We start from the raw sequence: 20,847 nt of genomic DNA, 5'->3' as shown, positions 1-20,847 counted from the left end.
TATATATATATATATATATATATATATATATATATATATATATATACACACACACACCACACACACACACACACACACACACACACACACACACACACACACACACACACACACACACACACACGCTTAAACCTGACATCAAAGTGTCCCTGCCTGGTACATGGTGGGTGTTACGGCATGTGGGGGGTGAAGGGTGGGAAGACTAATCCCCTAACACACACAGTGTTTCATAGATTTTCATTGGTAGATTAGTGGTTGACTGGTGAGGGGAGATGTGCTGCTCTATGTGTTTTATATGCGTTGGCTGGGGCATATTTGAGGGCACAGATAGAAATGTCATGTATAGAGCTGATGTGATTCCTCACTCTTCATGACAGAGAGGCATGTCTGTTCTACACTATATATTTGTATCTGATCGTTCTTTGACGTTGTGCCCTATTGACCGGCACTTCCAAGCCTGGAGGTAATTTGAGTTTATAAGCTTAGGCTGGACATACTGAGTGTGTGTGTTTGTGTTTGTGTGTTTGTGTTTGTTAGGGTCGGGGTTGGGTAAACTGCAGCCACAGATCCAGACAGTCATTGATTTGAATGATTCCTGCAATGCACACACATGCCATCAGGAATGACAGAGGAATTTTAAGGATGGCATGTGTGTGTGTGCGTGCGTTTAGACAGACAGATGGTGTTTCAAGTGTACAGTCGTGGCCAAAAGTTTTGGGAAGGACACAAATATTAATTTCCACAAAGTTTGCTGCTTCAGTGTCTAGATATTTTTGTCAGATGTTACTATGGAATACTGAAGTATAATTTCAAGCATTTCATAAGTGTCAAAGGCTCTTATTGACAATTACATGAAGTTGATGCAAAGAGTCAATATATGCGGTGTTGACCCTTCTTTTTCAAGACCTCTGCAATCCGCCCTGGCATGCTATCAATTAACTTCTGGGCCACATCCTGACTGATGGCAGCCCATTCTTGCATAATCAATGCTTGGAGTTTGTCAGAATTTGTGGGTTTTTGTTTGTCCACCCGCCTCTTGAGGATTGACCACAAGTTCTCAATGGGATTAAGGTCTGGGGAGTTTCCTGACCATGGACCCAAAATATCGATGTTTTGTTCCCTGAGCCATTTAGTTATTACTTTTGCCTTATGGCAAGGTGCTCCATCATGCTGGAAAAGGCATTGTTCGTCACCAAACTGTTCCTTGATGGTTGGGAGAAGTTGCTCTCGGAGGATGTGTTGGTACCATTCTTTATTCATGGCAGTGTTCTTGGGCAAAATTGTGAGTGAGCCCACATTCTTGGCTGAGAAGCAACCCCACACATGAATGGTCTCAGGATGCTTTACTGTTGGCATGACACAGGACTGATGGTAGCGCTCACCTTGTCTTCTCCGGACAAGCTTTTTTCCGGATGCCCCAAACAATCAGAAAGGGGATTCATCAGAGAAAATGTCTTTACCCCAGTCCTCAGCAGTCCAATCCCTGTACCTTTTGCAGAATATCAATCTGTCCCTGATGTTTTTCCTGAAGAGAAATGGCTTTGCTGCCCTTCTTGACACCAGGCCATCCTCCAAAAGTCTTCGCCTCACTGTGCATGCAGATGCACTCACAGCACTCTGTACTGGTGGTGCCCTGATCCCGCAGCTGAATCAACTTTAGGAGATGGTCCTGGCACTTGCTGGACTTTCTTGGGCGCCCTGAAGCCTTCTTCACAACAATTGAACCGCTCTCCTTGAAGTTTTTGATGATCCGATAAATGGTTGATTTAGGTGCAATCTCACTGGCAGCAATATCTTTGCCTGTGAAGCCCTTTTTGTGCAAAGCAATGATGACGGCACGTGTTTCTTTGCAGGTAACCATGGTTGACAGAGGAAGAACAATGATTTCACGCACCACCCTCCTTTTGAAGCTTCCAGTCTGTTATTCGAACTCAATCAGCATGACAGAGTGATCTCCAGCCTTGTCCTCGTCAACACTCACACCTGTGTTAACGAGAGAATGATTGACATGTCATCTGGTCCTTTTGTGGCAGGGCTGAAATGCAGTGGAAATGTTTTTTGAGGTTTCAGTTCATTTGCATGGCAAAGAGGGACTTTGCAATTAATTGCAATTCATCTGATCACTCTTCATAACATTCTGGAGTATATGCAAATTGCCATCATACAAACTGAGGCAGCAGACTTTGTGAAAATGTATATTTGTGTCATTATCAAAACGTTTTGCCATGACTGTATACAGTTGAGCTAATGATCTCAGAGGGAGTGAAAGAGAAAGGTATACTACATGACCAAAAGTATATGGACATCTGCTTGTCGAACATCTCATTCCAAAATCCTGGGCATTAATATGGAGTTGGTTCCCCCATTTGCTGCTGTTACGGCGTCCACTCTTCTGGGAAGGCTTTCCACTAGATGTTGTAACATTGCTGCTGGGACTTGCTTCCATTCAGCCATGAGCATTAGTGAGGGTGGGCATTGATGTTGGGCGATTAGGGCTGGCTAACAGTCACTTCAGCACCTCGGCGGTCCCGTTCTGTGAGCTTGTGTGGCCTACCACTTTGCGACTGAGCCATTGTTGCTCCTAGACGTTTCCACTTCACAATAACAGCACTTACAGTTGACCGAGGCATCTCTAGCAAGGCAGAAATTTGACGAACTGACTCGTTGGAAAGGTGACATCCTATGACTGCTGATGTTTGTCTACGGAGATTGCATGGCTGTGTGCTTGATTACATACACCTGTCAGCAACGGGTGTGGCTGAAATAGCCAAATCCATTCATTTGAAGGGGTGTCTACATACTTTTGTATATATAGTGTAGATGGCTGGAGAGATGGATAGTTAGATAATCTTGGTCCTCTTCTTGTGTCTGTCTGTCTGTCTGATGTGAGGTTAGTGCTGTGTTAGGATGTTTTCTTGCTGTAGTGGCTAACTGGAGAGAGAGAGAGAGAGAGAGAGAGACACACACACACCGCAACCGTCACTGCTAGCTGGCAGTGTGTTATCACTGTGTCCTGTACGGGATGGTGTGAGGGGGTTAGAAGGGTGGGTCCCGCTCGTCCGAGGGGTGTCACCGCGGCAACACAATGGGCAGGGAAACTGGCCTGAGGCAGAGCGAGCAAGGTGTTTCCTATGACCTGGCTAACTGCTGTGTCAGCATGCGCGCGCACGCACACACATACTGATACATACATACACACACACACACACACACACACACACATACATACTGATACCCAAACCATACACTGATACATACACACATACTGTATTCTACATACATTTATGTATATTTACCATACACACACAAATCATACACTAACATATCCACACAACACATAATTAATTGATACTTACACACATACAGTAGATCCTACACGGATGGATGCACACACAACACAGCCATACCATCGGACTAGGCAGGTATTTGTGTTGCTATGGAATGTGGCCAGTTCTCCCAGTCTGTGGCCTTTTAACCTCCCATCACACTCAGCCAACCAGCCTGCCTCGGCCAATCACTGCAGCCACTGGACCAGATCTGTCACTGCAGCCCACCAATCACACAACAAGACATAACCACATGACGACCACTGCTGTTACTTAGGGTGTGGCCAATCTGAGGACACTGATGGTGAGGACACTGATGGTGAGGTCAGTGTGTGTGTGTGTGTGTGTGTGTGTGTGTGACTGTGTGTGTGTGTGACTGTGACTGTGACTGCTATTCCTATATGTAGCTGGTACTGTGGATTTCAAGTTCACCTCTGGATTGCACCTCTCATTATGTCATTTTAGCCACAGTAGATGGCCTTGATAAAATGTGTGTGTGTGTGTGTGTGTGTGTTAATGCATTTTGTTTGCAATTAAGGAAAGCAGTATTCATGTTTGGATGTTAAATTCATGTTTAATTTGTGCTTTATGAAGGCCCTAACTGAGTGCTGAGGAGAGGTGTGGTGACTGCAGTATTCATCTACTCATCATAAATATTAGATTAAAAGGAGGCGTAGTTTATTTATGAAGGGTGCTATTTTAGCACACCCGTGTGTTCTCGGCCTCTCATGCATACTCTTGCAGCTTAAGAATTGGGCTTCTCACTGTCCTATGTGTGTTCATGTGTTGGTAGCATGTACAATATAAGTCCATACTGGAATAATAACATGGTCACAACAACACAACGTACTTACTCCAACCCAGCTGTACCACTATCAAGATAAGGAAGCTAGCATGTTGCTATGTGAGCAACATTTGAGAGAGTTCTCATCTATATTATTCGTAGCCGTCTATTTACCACCACAGAACGAAGCTGACACTAAGACCGCTCTCAAGGCAATAAGCAAAGAAGAAAATGCTCACCCATAAGCGGCGCTCCTAGTGGCTGGGGACTTTAATGCAGGCAAACTTAAATCAGTTTTACCACATTTTTGCCAGCATGTCACATGTGCAACCAGAGAAGAAAACAATCCTAGACAACATTTACACCACACACAGAGATGCATACAAGGCTCTCCCCCACCCTCCATTTGGCAAATCTGACCACAATTCTATCCTCCTGATTCCTGCTTACAAGCAAAAACTAAAGCAGGAAGTACCAGTGACTCGCTCAATACGGAAGTGGTCAGATGACACGGATGCTACGCTACAGGACTGTTTTGCTAGCACAGACTGGAATATGTTCCGGGATTCAACCAATGACATTGAGGAATACACCACCTCAGTCATCGGCTTCATCTATAAGTGCATCGATGACGTCGTCCGCCACAGTGACTGTACGTACATTTCCCAACCAGAAGCCATGGATTACAGGCAACATCCGCGTCGAGCTAAAGGCTAGAGCTGCTGCTTTCAAGGAGCGGCAGACTAATCCGGATGCTTATAAGAAATCCCGCTATGCCCTCAGACAAACCATTAAACAAGCAAAGTGCCAATACAGGATTAAGATTGAATCCTACTACACCGGCTCTGACGCTCGTCGGATGTTGCAGGGCTTGAAAACTATTACGGACTACAAAAGGGAAACCCAGACGTGAGCTGCCCAGTGACGCGAGCCTACCAGACAAGCTAAATGCCTTGTATGCTCGCGTCGAGGCAAGCAACGCTGAAGCATACACGAGAGCACCAGCTGTTCTGGATGACTGTGTGATAACACTCTCGGTAGCCGATGTGAACAAAACCTTTAAACAGGTCAACATTCACAAAGCCGCTGGGCCCGACGGATTACCAGGACGTGTACTCAAAGCATGTGCGGACCAAATGTCAAGTGTCTTCACTGACATTTTCAACCTCTCCCTGACCAAGTCTGTAATACCTACATGTTTCAAGCAGACCACCATGGTCCCTGTGCCCAAGGAAGTGAAGGTAACCTGCCTAAATGATTACCGCTCCGTGGCACTCACGTCTGTAGCCATGAAGTGCTTTGAAAGGCTGGTCATGGCTCACATCAACAGCATCCTCCCAGACACCCTAGACCCACTCTAATTTGCATACCGCCCCAACAGATCCACAGATGAAGCAATCGCACTCCACACTGCCCTTTCTCACCTGGATGAAAGGAACACCTATGTGAGAATACGGTTCATTGACTACAGCTCAGCGTTCAACACCATAGGGCCCACGAAGCTCATCACTAAGCTAAGGATTCTGAGACTAAACACCTCCCTCTGCAACTGGATCCTGGACTTCCTGACGTGCCGCCCCCAGGTGGTAAGAGTAGGCAACAACACATCTGCCACGCTGATCCTTAACACTGGGGCCCCTCAGGGGTGTGTACTTAGTCTCGTCCTGTATTCTCTGTTCACCCACGACTGTGTGGCCAAACACGACTCCAACACCATCATTAAATTTGCTGATGAAACAACAGTGGTGACCTGATCACCGACAATGATGAGACGGCCTATAGGGAGGAGGTCAGAGAACTGGCAGTGTGGTGCCAGGACAACAACCGCTCCCTCAATGTGAGCAAGACAAAGGAGCTGATCGTAGACATCAGGAAAAGGCGGGCCGAACAGGCCCCCATTAACGTCCGACGGGGATGTAGTGGAGCGGGTCGAGAGTTTCAAGTTCCTTGTTTTTCACATCACCAACAAACTATCATGGTCCAAACATACCAAGACAGTCGTGAAGAGGGCACGACAAAACCTTTTCCCCCTCTGGAGACTGAAAATATTTTTTATGGGCCCCCAGATCCTCAAAAGGCTCTACAGCTGCAACATCAAGAGCATCCTGACCGGTTGCATCACCGCCTGGTATATTAACTGCTTGGTATCTGACCGTAAGGCGCTACAGAGGGTAGTGCGAACGGACCAGTACATCACTGGGGCCAAGCTTCCTGCCATCCAGGACCTATATAATAGGCGGTGTCAGAGGAAAGCCCATAAAATTGTCAGAGACTCCAGTCACCCAAGTTATTGACTGTTTTTCTGCGCTCACGGCAAGCAGTACCCGGAGCGCCAAGTCTAGAACCAAAAGGCTCCTCAACAGCTTCTACCCCCAAGCCATTAGACTGCTGAACAAATCAAATCATTAAAAATCGGCACCGGACAATTTACATTGACACCCCCCCATTGTACACTGCTGCAACTCGCTGTTTGTTTGTTACCTATGCATAGTCACTTAGTATAGTCACTTGATTTGTAGTCAAATAAATAAAATCAAACTTTATTTGCCACGTGCTCCAAATATAACAAGTGTAGACTTTACCGTGAAATGCTTACTTACAAGCCCTTAACCAACAGCGCAGTTCAAGAGTTAAGAAAATATTTACCAAGTAGACTAAAATAAAAAAGTAATAATTAAGAGTAACACAATAAGAATAACAATAACGATGCTATATACAGTCAGTGTGCGGGGATACAGGTTATTTGAGGTCATTTGTACATGTTGGTGGGGGTGAAGTGATGATAATAAACAGCGAGTAGCAGCAGTGTACTATTTTGGCGATTTTATTCATTGTTCAGCAGTCTTATGGCTTGGTAGTAGAAGCTGTTGAGGAGCCTTTTTGTCCTCGACTTGTTGCTCCGGTACCGCTTGCCGTGCGGTAGCAGTGAAAACCGTCTATAACTTGGGTGACTGGAGTCTCTGACAATTTTATGGGCTTTCCTCTGACATCTCCTATTATATAGGTCCTGGATGGCAGGAAGCTTGGCCCCAGTGATGTACTGGGCCATTCGCACTACCCTCTAGCGCCTTACGGTCAGATGCCAAGCAGTTAGCATACCAGGCGGTGATGCAACCGGTCAGGATGCTCTTGATGTTGCAGCTGTAGCACTTTTTGAGGATCTGGGGACCCATGCCAAGTCTTTTCACTCTCCTGAGGGGGAAAAGTTTTTGTCGTGCCCTCTTCACGACTGTCTTGGTATGTTTAGACCATGATAGTTCGTTGGTGATGTGGACACCAAGGAACTTGAAATTCTCGACCGACGGCTCCACTATAGCCCTGTCGATGTTAACCTGTTAGGGCTAGGGGGCAGTATTGACACGGCCGGATAAAAAACGTACCCGATTTAATCTGGTTACTACTCCTGCCCAGTAACTAGAATATGCATATAATTATTGGCTTTGGATAGAAAACACCCTAAAGTTTCTAAAACTGTTTGAATGGTGTCTGTGAGTATAACAGAACTCAAATGGCAGGCCAAAACCTGAGAAGATTCCATGCAGGAAGTGGCCTGTCTGACAAGTTGTGTTTCATCTTGGCTCTTTTTATTGAAGACGGAGGATCTTTGCTCTAACGTGACACTTCCTACGGCTCCCATAGGCTCTCAGAGCCCGGGAAAAAGCTGAACGATATCGAGGCAGCCTCTGGCTGAAACACATTATCGCTTTTGGCAAGTGGCCGATCAGAGTACTATGGGCTTAGGCGCGTGCCCGAGTCGACCCCATGCTTTATTTTCTTTCGTCTGTTTACCTAAACGCAGATTCCCGGTCGGAATATTATCGCTTTTTTATGAGAAAAATTGCATAAAAATTGATTTTAAACAGCGGTTGACATGCTTCGAAGTACGGTAATGGAATATTTTGAATTTTTTTGTCACGAATTGCGCCATGCTCGTCACCCTTATTTACCCTTTCGGATAGTGTCTTGAACGCATCGAACAAAACGCCGCTGTTTGGATATAACTATGGATTATTTTGAACCAAACCAACATTTGTTATTGAAGTAGAAGTCCTGGGAGTGCATTCTGACGAAGACAGCAAAGGTAATAACATTTTTCTTATAGTAAATCTGACTTTGGTGAGTGCTAAACTTGCTGGGTGTCTAAATAGCTAGCCCTGTGATGCCGGGCTATCTACTGAGAATATTGCAAAATGTGCTTTCACCGAAAAGCTATTTTAAAATCGGACATATCGAGTGCATAGAGGAGTTCTGTATCTATAATTCTTAAAATAATTGTTATGCTTTTTGTGAACGTTTTATCGTGAGTAATTTAGTAAATTCACCGGCAGTGTTCGGTGGGAATGCTAGTCACATGCTAGTCACATGCTAATGTAAAAAGCTGGTTTTTGATATAAATATGAACTTGATTGAACAAAACATGCATGTATTGTATAACATAATGTCCTAGGGTTGTCATCTGATGAAGATCATCAAAGGTTAGTGCTGCATTTAGCTGTGGTTTGGGTTTATGTGACATTATATGCTAGCTTGAAAAATGGGTGTCTGATTATTTCTGGCTGGGTACTCTGCTGACATAATCTAAAGTTTTGCTTTCGTTGTAAAGCCTTTTTGAAATCGGACAGTGTGATTAGATTAACGAGAGTCTTGTCTTTAAAATGGTGTAAAATAGTCATATGTTTGAAAAATTTTTGTTTTTGCATTTTTTTGTGGTTTTTGAATAACGCGCCACGGGATTACACTGGCTGTTACGTAGGTGGGACGATTTGGTGCCACCTACCTTAGAGAGGTTAATGGGGGCCTGTTTGGCTCGCCTTTTCCTGTAGTCCACGATCAGCTCCTTTGTCTTGCTCACATTGAGGGAGATGTTGTTGTCCTGGCACCACACTGCCAGTTCTCTGACCTCCTCCCTATAGGCCATCTCATTGTTGTCGGTGATCAGCCTACCACTGTTGTGTCGTCAGTGAACTTAATGATGATGTTGGAGTCGTGTTTGGCCACGCAGTCGTGGGTGAACAGGGAATACAGGAGGGGACTCAGTACAAGACACTTCATGGCTACCGACGTGAGTGCCACGGAGCGGTAATCATTTAGGGAGGGTACCTTCGCTTCCTTGGGCACAGGGACTATTGTGGTCTGCTTAAAACATGTAGGTATTAGACTCGGTCAGGGAGAGGTTGAAAATGTCAGTGAAGACACTTGACAGTTGGTCTGCGGATGCTTTGAGTACACGTCCTGGTAATCCGTCTGGCCCAGCGGCTTTGTGAATGTTGACCTGTTTTAAAGCTTTTGTTCACATCAGCTACCGAGAGCGTTATCACACAGTCATCCAGAACAGCTGGTGCTCTTGTGCATGCTTCAGTGTTGCTTGCCTCGACGCGAGCATACAAGGCATTTAGCTCATCTGGTAGGCTCACGTCACTGGGCAGCTCGCGTCTGGGTTTCCCTTTTGTAGTCCGTAATAGTTTTCAAGCTCTGCCACATCCGACGAGCGTCAGAGCCGGTGTAGTAGGATTCAATCTTAATCCTGTATTGACGCTTTGCTTGTTTGATGGTTCATCTGAGGGCATAGCGGGATTTCTTATAAGCGTTCAGATTAGTCTCCCGCTCCTTGAAAGCAGCAGCTCTAGCCTTTAGCTCGATGCGGATGTTGCCTGTAATCCATGGCTTCTGATTGGGATATGTACGTACAGTCACTGTGGCGGCAGCGTCATCGATGCACTTATAGGTGAAGCCGATGACTGAGGTGGTGTGTTACTCAATGCCGTTGGTTGAATCCCGGAACATATTCCAGTCTGTGCTAGCAAAACAGTCCTGTAGCGTAGCATCCGTGTCATCTGACCACTTCCGTATTGAGCGAGTCACTGGTATTTCCTGCTTTAGTTTTTGCTTGTAAGCAGGAATCAGGAGGATAGAATTGTGGTCAGATTTGCCAAATGGAGGGGTGGGGAGAGCCTTGTATGCATCTCTGTGTGTGGTGTAAATGTTGTCTAGGATTGTTTTCTTCTCTGGTTGCACATGTGACATGCTGGTAAAAATTTGGTAAAACAGATTTAAGTTTGCCTGCATTAAAGTCCCTAGCCACTAGGAGCGCCGCTTCTTGGTGAGCATTTTCTAATTTGCTTCTTGCCTTATGGAGTTGGTTGAGCGCGTTCTTAGTGCCAGCTTCGCTTTCTGGTGGTAAATAGACGGCTACGAATAATACAGATGTGAACTCTCTTGGTAGATAGTGTGGTCGACAACTTATCATAAGGTACTATAAGGTAATCTACCTCAGGCACGCAATACCTCGAGACTTCTTTAATATTAGACATCGCGCACCAGCTATTATTGACAAATAGACACACACCCGCACCCCTGGTTTTACCAGAGGTAGCGTCTCTGTTCTGCCGGTGCATGGAAAATCCCTGCCAGCTCTATATTGTCAGTTTCTTCGTTCAGCCACGTCTATGTGAAACATAAGATGTTACAGTTTATAATTTCCCGTTGGTAGGATAATCTTAATTGTTGTTCATCAATTTTGTTTTCTAACATTTGCACGTTAGCAAGGAGAATGGAAGGCATTGGGAGTTACTCGCTCGCCACCGGCTTTTCAGAAGGATCCCCGATCTGCGTCTCCTTTTCTGGCGTCTTTTCTTCTCACAAAAGGCGTGGATCTAGGCCTGTTCCAGTGAAAGCAGGATATCCTTCTCGTTGGACTCGTTAAAGGAAAAAGTTTATTCCAGTGAGTAATCACTTTTCTGATGTCCAGAAGTTATTTTCGGACATAAGAGACGGTAGCAGCAATATTATGTACAAAATAAGTTTTAACTAACAAAATTGCACAATTGGTAGGGACAATGTACAACGTCAGCCATGTTCTTCGGCGCCATCTTTTCTTATCGAGACAATTACAAGTTACTTGTTTACGCCTTGCCACCTAAAACGTGTGTGTGGGTCCAGTGCTGACCTTTGCCCTCTGTGCCCTACAGGCCCTGCCAGCTCAGCCAACCCTGAGGAGTGTGTGATGGAGAAGATGAAGAGGTTTAAGCGGCGTCTGTCTCTAACTCTGCGCTCCAGCCACACCATAGACGAAGTCTCTGTCTGAACTGGCCGAGCAGATGACCATCGAGGACGGCGGCAACAAGGACAACGGTCAGTAGGTGTGTGTGTGTGTGTGTGTGTGTGTGTGTGTGTGTGTGTGTGTGTGTGTGTGTGTGTGTGTGTGTGTGTGTGTGTGTATAGATTGTATTAGTTAACAAACAGAGCACACACACACGCCTACTGTGCTCTGTGCAAGTCCCAGTGATAAGAGACTGATAATGTTACTATTCTGAAGTGACTCTTGACTGAATGCCAGTAGAGAAGGATACAGACAGCCAGTGGACACGCACACTAGGGCCCTTGGGTCACCCTGAGGATACAGTTGAAATGTTTGATGTAGCTGGCAGCCAATGGTATCCTTTCTTGCCATCTGAAGTGATTAGAGTGAGACCAAAGGAACTGGGTGAGAGACATCGAGAGGGGAAATTGACACACAGGGAAAGCGAGAGCGAGCAGCAGTGTGAGTGATCGTGTCCTAGAGAGTAGCTCTTTATGTCCTTATGTAACAACAGAAGCAGCCTGGTGGGATGAAACGCCTACTGGGACACACACACACAACGCAGGGGGACGGCAGGTGACGCTGCCACAATGTTTGTGGAAAAGACATCACACAGAAAAGGAAAACACTCTCACAAATATACCGCAACAGCCCAAAATGTCTGAAGCTAACATCCTCTGGCCTACTTTAGGTTGCATAAGTGTTATTTTCTGCTGTTTTTATATAAAACAAGGAAGCACTCTGTTTACTGAATTCTGCTCAACAGAAGACCGATCAGTACAAATAACTGATTCATTGGTAGATTGTGTGATGAATCGGATGGATGGATAGATGGGCTGATTGATTGACATAATGTTTCTCCTTGCAGAGCCGATCGTGCGTAATGGACGACCGCCCTCCTCTCACAGCATGCACTCGTTCCTGCACCAGTACACCGGCTCCTTCAAGAAGCCCCCCCCTCCGCAGACCACACAGTGTCATCGGAGGAAGCCTGGGTTCCTTCATGACCTTCCCCAGCAATGGCAGCCGCCTCGGTGAGTTACACAGAGAGCAAAACAAACAGACTCAGGGATGCACAAGCACGTATACACTAACGGCACACATGCTTGCACACACACTCATATGCACGCGCAGACATGTCATACATACACACACTCATTCAAACATGCAGCCATATTTACTAATTACACACCCACTAGCAGCACCACTATAAGCAGCCTGTTCTCCTTCATGGTCATGCCACCCGGTCGTCACCCAGCTGCCAAGGTGAGTTGCCGTGGAGATGGGCATACTCGTGCCTGTGCACCAGGAAGTGACAGAGAAAGAGCAGATGGCGACAGAGGACAAACAGGAAGTTAGTCATAGCCCCTGAGAGTTCCATCCTGACACGGTCATGGTGTGACTTTTCATCACACACAACACCAGACTCGGCTGTCTCTCCATCTTTATCTCCAACCTTCCTCTCAATTAAGTGTTTTTGCATGAGTCAACCGTTCTCATTCTACACTGTGTGTTTGTGCGGGTGTATATTTGCATCTAAAAGTTTGATGTTTGTGTGATTTCATACATTTGTGTGTGTCTGAGGACAAATGTTTTCTCTGAGCCATCACCATGACGATAGCTGTTCTCTGGTCTCCAGGGTGAGCCAACTATTTTGGCCTGCGGTCTTGTCTATAAGTTGTCATGAGGAACTTCACCTCAGACTGAACTGTGTCCCAGTTAGAGTTACATGGGTTTGGGGATATTGGGGGGGAACAGACAATCAGGCAAGTCTATCTGGGACAGGATGGAACTAGATTAGAACACACTGTTATATACCTGTTTACCTCGAAGAACAGAGTGTGAGAGAGAGAGAGAGAGAGAGAGTGAGAGAGAGAGGGAGAAATAGGACCAAAGAGAGTGGAGTTGGAAAGAAAGGAGGTGTAGGTGGAGAAGGAGATGGACGGCTGGAGAGAGAAGCAGAAAGGAGGGAGAGGGTGATGACAGTAGTGCAGTGTGCTGGATGTTATGGGATGATATGACGACAGGCTGCTGGGTTGGAGGTGTTGACAGAGAGAATATGTGCCAGCACACTCAGATACAGCTACTCATTAACACACTGTGTGTGTGTTCATTAGTCCACCCCACCCCCACACACACACACCACACACCATGCTCTTGACCAGAGGCTGTAGTTTTTTATGATCCTGGAGGAAGCAGAGTTGGTTAGTGTTTCATCTTTGTCCTGTGGGGTGAGAGGGGGAAGGGGTGAGAGAAGGAGAGAGAGACGGCAGGATAATTAAAGAAGGGAACTTGAGAGAGAAGGAGAGGTTGTAGGGTCAGGACCAGGCCATAAACTATAACTGTTGACAGAATGAGATAAAGCACTCCTCTCTCTGTCTCTAACTTATTCTCTCATTCTTACTAAAAAACAGCAGACTACTGACTCAGTTTGACACAAGCTATAGCAAATCCTTGCCATGTGTATCTCATAGAAGATCATGAGTGTCATTTGCCAGGCAAAATGTTGAAATTGAGCAAGTTCAGCTTCTAAACTGTAACTCTTCCTCCCTCTTTCTCCTCTTCCTCTCCTTCCAAGACATCGTCCATGAGAACCTGAAGATGGGCTCAGACGGGGAGAGTGACCAGGCGTCTGGGACGTCGTCAGACGAGGTGCAGTCACCCACCGGGGTGTGTCTGAGGAACAGGGTGCAACGACGCATCTCCATGGAGGTACACCCTCCCACTACCACCACCAATCCCTGTCTCTCTAGAAGGGAACTACACCTCTCCCTGCTCCCCATCTCTGTCCTCCCCCGCTCTTTCTCTGTTGGTGTTGTGGGGAGGAGAGATAAACAGGGAACACTTTAAGAGGCTTTCACTGTCTGACTCTGAATACTGATATGAAACCTGTTACCAGGGAGGAAGAGGGTAGAGAGATCGGGGGAGAGATGTGGAGGGAAAGGGAGGTAGTGGGATAGAGAAAGGAAGACAGAGGGATGGAGAAAGAGGAGGGTTGATGGCAGGCAGGGTGGAAAGTATGAGCTGGTTCAGGCCACAAACAGACCGACTGACTAATGGAATGTTGTCATGTGACAGTAATCTGCGGCAAGCTTGGCCTCTGACTGCTGACATTCCAGACGATCCCCTGCCACATAGCTGGTCAACAATCCTGAGAGGAACCTCGGACAGAGAGTGGGATGGAGAGAGACTGCTCCACATAGCTCAGTGAGAACCTGGGATTTAAAGAGGGACTGCCTTTAAAAAGATATGAATCCCTTTGAAAACGCACTGATGTGGCATCAGTATGAATTCGAAAAAGTTATTCTAGTGTCAAAATTTGCTACAAAGTGTAAATAGGATAATTTTGGTGATAAAGTAAGTCTCATCCGTGCTTCACAACGGGTAAATGAAGGTTGAGTTTTAATTTAACGATGTCCGTTTGCCCACTAACATGGGGTGAACAGCTGCGGTGATTGCTCTCTATCCACTTGCATAAACAGTGACAGACCTGCCCAGCAGTTCCGGCTTTGTTTACATAAGACAGTGCATCGCGCATTTTTTTACTTGAAAAATACTGCACCAAACACCTTGGTTAGATGTAAATTTGTGTAACTAAAACATCATCGGCGATAACTTTAAAAAATAACTCAATAAATCTGTAATTATCTTAGATTCATTCTGGGGATTTTTAGGAAGTGAAATTCCGCGTCTACAGTGTCTCATGGGGGACAAACACCTCCAATACTGAAGTCTTGTTTTTCTAATAAGCAACAGAAACCACACGTGCCAATCGGCGTATGTTCAGTCGCTCTTTAAGCCAGGGGATGTTTTTCCTTTTGTCTCTGTGACTCGTTTTTGCTTTATTTCTGTATGTTTAAGCTGTGTTCTTTTTGCTATTTTCTATGTGAGTGAATTATGACTTAGTTCCTGGTGTCCCATGGACTGTTAGAATTTATACTATATATTTAGTGCAGGGTTCATGCTAGTCTCACTGGTTCTGTTTACGGAGTTCCTATAGAATCACTGGTAGGAATGCTGTTTCATCAGCCTGCTGATATTCTGCCACCTGGTGGTCAGTCTGGAGAAGTGTAAGCAGTACTTGACTACCTGTATATCAGTATTATGGTATTACACACACACGGATTTATCTATTTCTCCTTGATGCCAAGTGTTTATTTTATTAGTCTGAGCGGAGGCACAAGAGGTGCTTGACCTTTTTAGATGGGAATCATCAGATATCTGAATAATCACTCACACACAGACACACACACACACGTCATCTCGGTTACTACATCTAACCAGATTCACACAAACACTCATGTGGGTACATATCATTCTGCCCATTTGTTCCCTTTGAAGCGGCGTGTTGATGGGGTTAGTAGGCTGTAACAATACACTGATTCATATCACTAGCTATAGCGAGAACATGATGCTGTCTTTTGATCTGTTTGTATGGGGGAGAGATGGCAGGCGGTATACAAGTGTGTTGTGTGATACCCATGGTGGGTGTGCTTTTGTGTCATTAGTGTGTGAAGCTGCTTGTTTGCTTATCTATGTTGTTTTTGTCACTCTTGTTTTGTGTTGAGTGTGCGATGCCATGTTTTCTCTTCAATAACAATTTTCATGTATGGATTATTTTTGTATAAGCGCCTCTATTCTTCTGTCTTTCTTTCTGGGGTGAGTGGGAGGGGAGAGTAATTTCTAGGACAAAGTGTGTGGGTGTAGTCATGGAGCTTTCTGCTGTCTACATGTCTCACACACAGACAGACGCAGTATTCGATAGGACACATGATATATGTGATGTGTATGTTAGGTCTCTAACCCAATTTTGTGTGTGTGTGTGTAGGACCTGAACAAGCGTCTGTCTCTGCCTGCTGACATCCGTATCCCTGATGGTTACCTGGAGAAGCTGCAGCTGAGCAGCCCTACCTTCGACCAGCCCCTCAGCCGACTCTCACGCAGGGCCTCACTGGTACGTGTGTTTGTGAGAGAGAGAGTGATTGAAGGCATATAACATTATTGCCCAACAGTGTTCAGGTACCGCCCTCCTTTCTGGCAACAGGCATGAGGTTGAATTGGACTGTCTCTGTATGTAATTTTGTGTAGTGAATGAAGGTATCCTGTACACACTTCATTCAACACAGAAAAAAAGACAAACAACATGGAAGATGATCTCTTTATTTCTGTTTTTCAGTCAGAGATTGGTTTTGGGAAGCTGGAGACCTACATCAAACTGGACAAACTGGGAGAGGTCAGAGAACACACACAAACACTCCTATAAAATCAGAAAACATGCTTTACACAAGAGGTTCCTGAAAGTTATTTTGTTTTGACTCCGGTCATAACCAGTTAGTTTTTTTCTATAGGGGACCTATGCTACAGTATTTAAGGGGCGCAGTAAGCTGACTGACAACCTGGTGGCGCTAAAGGAGATTAGGCTGGAGCACGAAGAGGGAGCACCCTGCACCGCCATCAGAGAAGGTGAGTCTATACCTCTCTACCTTTCCTCCTCTCTCACTTTATCCCCGCTTCTTTTCCGCACCCTCATCCTCCTATTACTGATTTCAATGCTACATTCTATCTTTTATTCTTTATCACTCTTAGCTCTTTCTCATTCACTATTGTTCCTCCTCTTTGTCAATATATTACCCCTTCTCTTGCTCTCCCTCATCCCTTTCTTTCCTTCCCACTCTCCAGTGTCGTTACTGAAGGACCTGAAACATGCCAACATCGTGACCTTACATGACATTGTCCACACAGACAAGAGCCTGACACTGGTCTTCGAGTACCTGGTGAGAATCACTAAATTGCTCACACTGCATGCTGGTCTTTGTAGTCAAATATCTGCCCCAATTATCTGAGAGGTTTGTTGTCCTAAGTAGGCTGTTGTACATGTACTTCCTGTCCTGTCTGACTGACTGCTGTCCTCACTTCCTGTGCAGGATAAAGACCTGAAGCAGTACATGGATGACTGTGGTAACATCATGAGCATGCACAATGTCAAGGTGAGTATGACCAAGACTAATAACCTAGCACTCACTGCACTGTACTGTAAGTCACTTTAGATAAAAGCACTTGCATAATAGTGGTTAACATTGCATGTGTTGTTTGTGCGGTTCTAGATCTTCTTGTTCCAGATTTTGCGGGGGTTGGCGTACTGCCACAAGCGGAAGGTTCTCCACAGAGACCTAAAGCCCCAGAACCTGCTCATCAACGAGAGAGGGGAACTCAAACTGGCTGACTTTGGTCTGGCGCGGGCAAAGTCTGTCCCCACTAAGACGTACTCCAACGAGGTGGTGACTCTGTGGTACCGGCCACCTGACGTCCTGCTAGGCTCCTCCGAGTACTCCACACAGATTGACATGTGGTAAGAACACTACATCCTAACAACCTACGCCAAGGGTAAGCAAATCCTACTCTGGAGGTTCGGAGTATTGCTGGTTTTCTCGTCTACCTGATAATGAATTGCACCCACCTGGTGTCCCAGGTCTCTATCAGTCCCTTATTAGAGAGGAAGAATAAAATAAAAAGCAGTGGAACTGGCTTCGAGGTCCAGGTTTTAGGGCCCTATATCCTTACACCCTAGCAACTACAACCACTTCATTCAATGTATTTTACACATGTAAACTTTGATTAAGTGCTATACATCCTAACTCCTTCATCCTACTCCCTAGCCTCTATTTTCGTGTGTGTGTGTGTGTGTGTGTGTGTGTGTGAACAAGCTGTGTGTAATTCTCTCTCTCTCTCTCTCTCTCTCTCTGTGTGTAGGGGTGTGGGGTGTATATTTTACGAGATGGCTGCAGGTCGGCCCCTGTTTCCTGGCTCCACCGTAGAGGACGAGCTCCACCTCATATTCAGACTGCTGGGTGAGGACAGAATACAGCCTGATTGGATGTTACAGCCTATCTAACCCACTGACCTAGCACCACCTCGTGTCTGCTACAGGGACGAACACACAACCACAGAACTCTCTAAATAAGCAGGAGTCCTCAGGCATGCTGCTGATGATGGGGACATTATTTGAGCGTTAACTAAACGTTTATAGAGCGTTATTTGAAGACTGTCCCCTCTCTCTTATTTTTTTCAGGCACACCATCCGAGGACAGCTGGCCAGGGATCTCTGGCGTCGAGGAATTCAAATCCTACAACTTCCCCAAATACAAACCTCAGCCGTTCATCAACCATGCGCCCAGGTACCGTGTGTGTGCGCGCGCGTCCATGAGTGTGTTTGAGTGCGCACGTTTCTGTGTGGGTTTGTGAATGCGTATATGTGAGTGTGTTTAGTCAGTACAGGAGGCAGGAAGTCCTGTGGAACTTTAGTAAAGCAACTCTCCACTTCCTTCCCTTCAGTCACCACCGACTGACAGTAAACCCTGTAATTCTCTCTCTCTCTTCCTCCTTTGTCTCTCTCTCTCCTTTTCAGGTTGGACACAGAAGGCATTGAGCTGGTGTTATCATTCCTGAAAGTGAGTTTCTCTGGCTACATTTTCCACACACTGTGTAACCTACGCAGTTATACTCTGAACCACTGGCATGCAGTACTGATGATGAACAACAGGGGGCACAGTAGTCACTTCTGCCTTACTCATTCTGTTTGGTTGTTGCTGTAATGTCGGTGTGTTAACTGTTGGTGTCCCTCCTCTCCAGTATGAGTCCAAGAAGAGGATCTCAGCAGATGAAGCTATGAAACAGGCCTACTTCAAAAGTCTGGGGGCACAGGTCCACACACTGCATGAGAGTGAGTCTCTAAACCTGGGGATGGTCTAGTCCCCTGAATGGCCCGGAGATACACTCACACATAATTACAATCCCCTCTCTCTCTCTCTCTCTCTCTCTCTCTCTCTCTCTCTCTTTCTCTCTCTCAGGTATATCAATATTCACTCTGAAGGATATCCAACTGCAGAGAGACCCTGGCTATCGGAACTCCTCACACCTAGAGTCAGGTGTGTATAAAACAAACACACACACACCCACCTCTTCTTACCTGGAGCTTTATAACTGTTATGACATTCATAGAACGCTTTCTCTTTTATCCACTCCATCTCTCCAGGCAACAGCAAGAACAGAAGACAGAGCATGCTCTTCTAGACTTTCTGCTCCTGGGAGCTCCAGGGTGGAGCTCGTTCCTGTTGCTATAGTAACTGACTCTCGCTTTGGATGAGAATGAACAGGACAGAGCCCCCTCCCCCTCTCGCATGAGCCCCTCACGCCTGGAGAGACCCCCCCCCCCCTCACCCCCATAGAGTGAGTGAGTAAGTCTGGAGTTGATTGGGGAGGGAGAGATGAACTACGTTTATTTATTTGAAGATATGGAAGGGGGGTAAGGGGGTATATTTTGCTGCTAAACTACTACTGTCTGTATTTAACACGCAGTTTGTGTATATGATTATGTGAACTCCGACACCATGCACAACCGACCAGTCGCTAAGGTTACTATTGTTATTGATATGAATTATGGTTATGATTCCACTGATGATCTCGATGTTGTTTATCATAGCTGTTACCTTTGCTGTTGTGCATGTCATTGTGTTCAGAGACTGAATGCCTTTTTAGCATTTTTTTCTCAAGTACTTTCTCAAGCTTCCTCTGATGGCAGTGTGACTGAAGTGAGACCAGACCAGTCCAGACTGGGAGAGAGGGACTGGGAGTGTCTGGTCCTCAACTGGAAATCTTTCATCTGAACTGAATCATTTCCCGGCCTCCCTCTCATTCTCCTTGACCTAGAACATTCCAGAACATTTCAGGAGCCAGACGGGGGTTAGGAAGGGGTCAAAATGGGGTTAAGATGGGGTCCAGTCATTGGGAAAACACAACGACCCTCAGTCTTTTAGCCAACGAATGGGACCACAGCAGAAGGTGGAGTTTGACTCCCCAGGACATTTCCGGTCTCCCTTTCCGCTTGTCATGGCAACAGGAAAGTGACGATTAGGGAGGAGAGAAACACTGCAGTGCCGCAGGAAGTAATGTGACCTCCCACAGGAACCCATCGGTCTCTCCCTCTGTTTCCCCTAACCCCCCAGGATGGTCTTGACTTAAGTTCTTGTATGCAAGTTCTTAATTTTCTCTTCTTGCCTTTTTGGAGGTCTACAATACCGGCTGTTTTTGTGCATCATAAATAACTGTAAGCAGTTACTCGTTTTTTGAATGGTTTACTCTGTAGCTGCCGTGGGGATGTACCATGATTTCAGGGCAATACTAGGATGACTGGTGTTTTAAAATGGCTGACTTGATTTGACAGTATTAAGAGATTTTGTTTTCTATGTTTGACCTTTTGACCTCTCCTTGTGAATACAGTGTCGTGTGGCATGTCAAGGGGCAGCAGCTTCGCCTCTCAAAGGAGAAAAAATATTTGTTGTTTCAGTCTGCATTGGACCACTAGTCCCTTTTTCCAGCATTTGTACACATTTCAAATTGAAATTTTAAATAGACTTAAGCCGCTGTGTGTGTTTTCAACTGACAGTGATGTATATTAATATTGTAATACTGTACTTTTTCAAGTTTAAGAATGACCTGAGCTTACCTGAGTGTGTGTGCATCTGACATGGAATGCCAGCTGTGGTGTAAACTCAACCTCTCTGGAGCACTGACAGTTGGTAGTCCTGTACCTCTTTTTACTGGAACTATTTATTTCTCATAACCATCACAGTAAAATCTGTCTGTTTGCTAAATACACTTGT

General features: G+C 45.7%; 1 protein-coding gene across 1 annotated transcript in view; it reads left to right on the top strand.

Annotated features, from left to right (window-relative positions):
* Positions 1-20,840, top strand: part of LOC106595630 (cyclin-dependent kinase 17) — a 36,881-nt gene extending 16,041 nt beyond the window's left edge. Inside the window, 18 exon segments of the mRNA XM_045699820.1 lie at positions 10,653-10,831; positions 11,079-11,182; positions 11,184-11,241; positions 12,057-12,139; positions 12,141-12,222; positions 13,767-13,900; positions 16,017-16,142; positions 16,365-16,421; positions 16,537-16,651; positions 16,868-16,962; positions 17,113-17,175; positions 17,293-17,537; positions 17,939-18,036; positions 18,258-18,363; positions 18,594-18,636; positions 18,818-18,908; positions 19,036-19,113; positions 19,221-20,840. Coding sequence (XP_045555776.1) covers positions 11,114-11,182; positions 11,184-11,241; positions 12,057-12,139; positions 12,141-12,222; positions 13,767-13,900; positions 16,017-16,142; positions 16,365-16,421; positions 16,537-16,651; positions 16,868-16,962; positions 17,113-17,175; positions 17,293-17,537; positions 17,939-18,036; positions 18,258-18,363; positions 18,594-18,636; positions 18,818-18,908; positions 19,036-19,113; positions 19,221-19,258 — 1,581 coding nt within the window. The 5' untranslated portion in view covers positions 10,653-10,831; positions 11,079-11,113 and the 3' untranslated portion in view covers positions 19,259-20,840.
* Positions 20,841-20,847: the final 7 nt, after the last annotated feature.

This window comes from Salmo salar, chromosome ssa17 (assembly GCF_905237065.1).
Source record: "Salmo salar chromosome ssa17, Ssal_v3.1, whole genome shotgun sequence".
Taxonomy (NCBI): Eukaryota; Metazoa; Chordata; class Actinopteri; order Salmoniformes; family Salmonidae; genus Salmo; species Salmo salar.
Note: the sequence above shows the minus strand (reverse complement) of the source record. Positions and strands in the feature narration are given on the sequence as shown.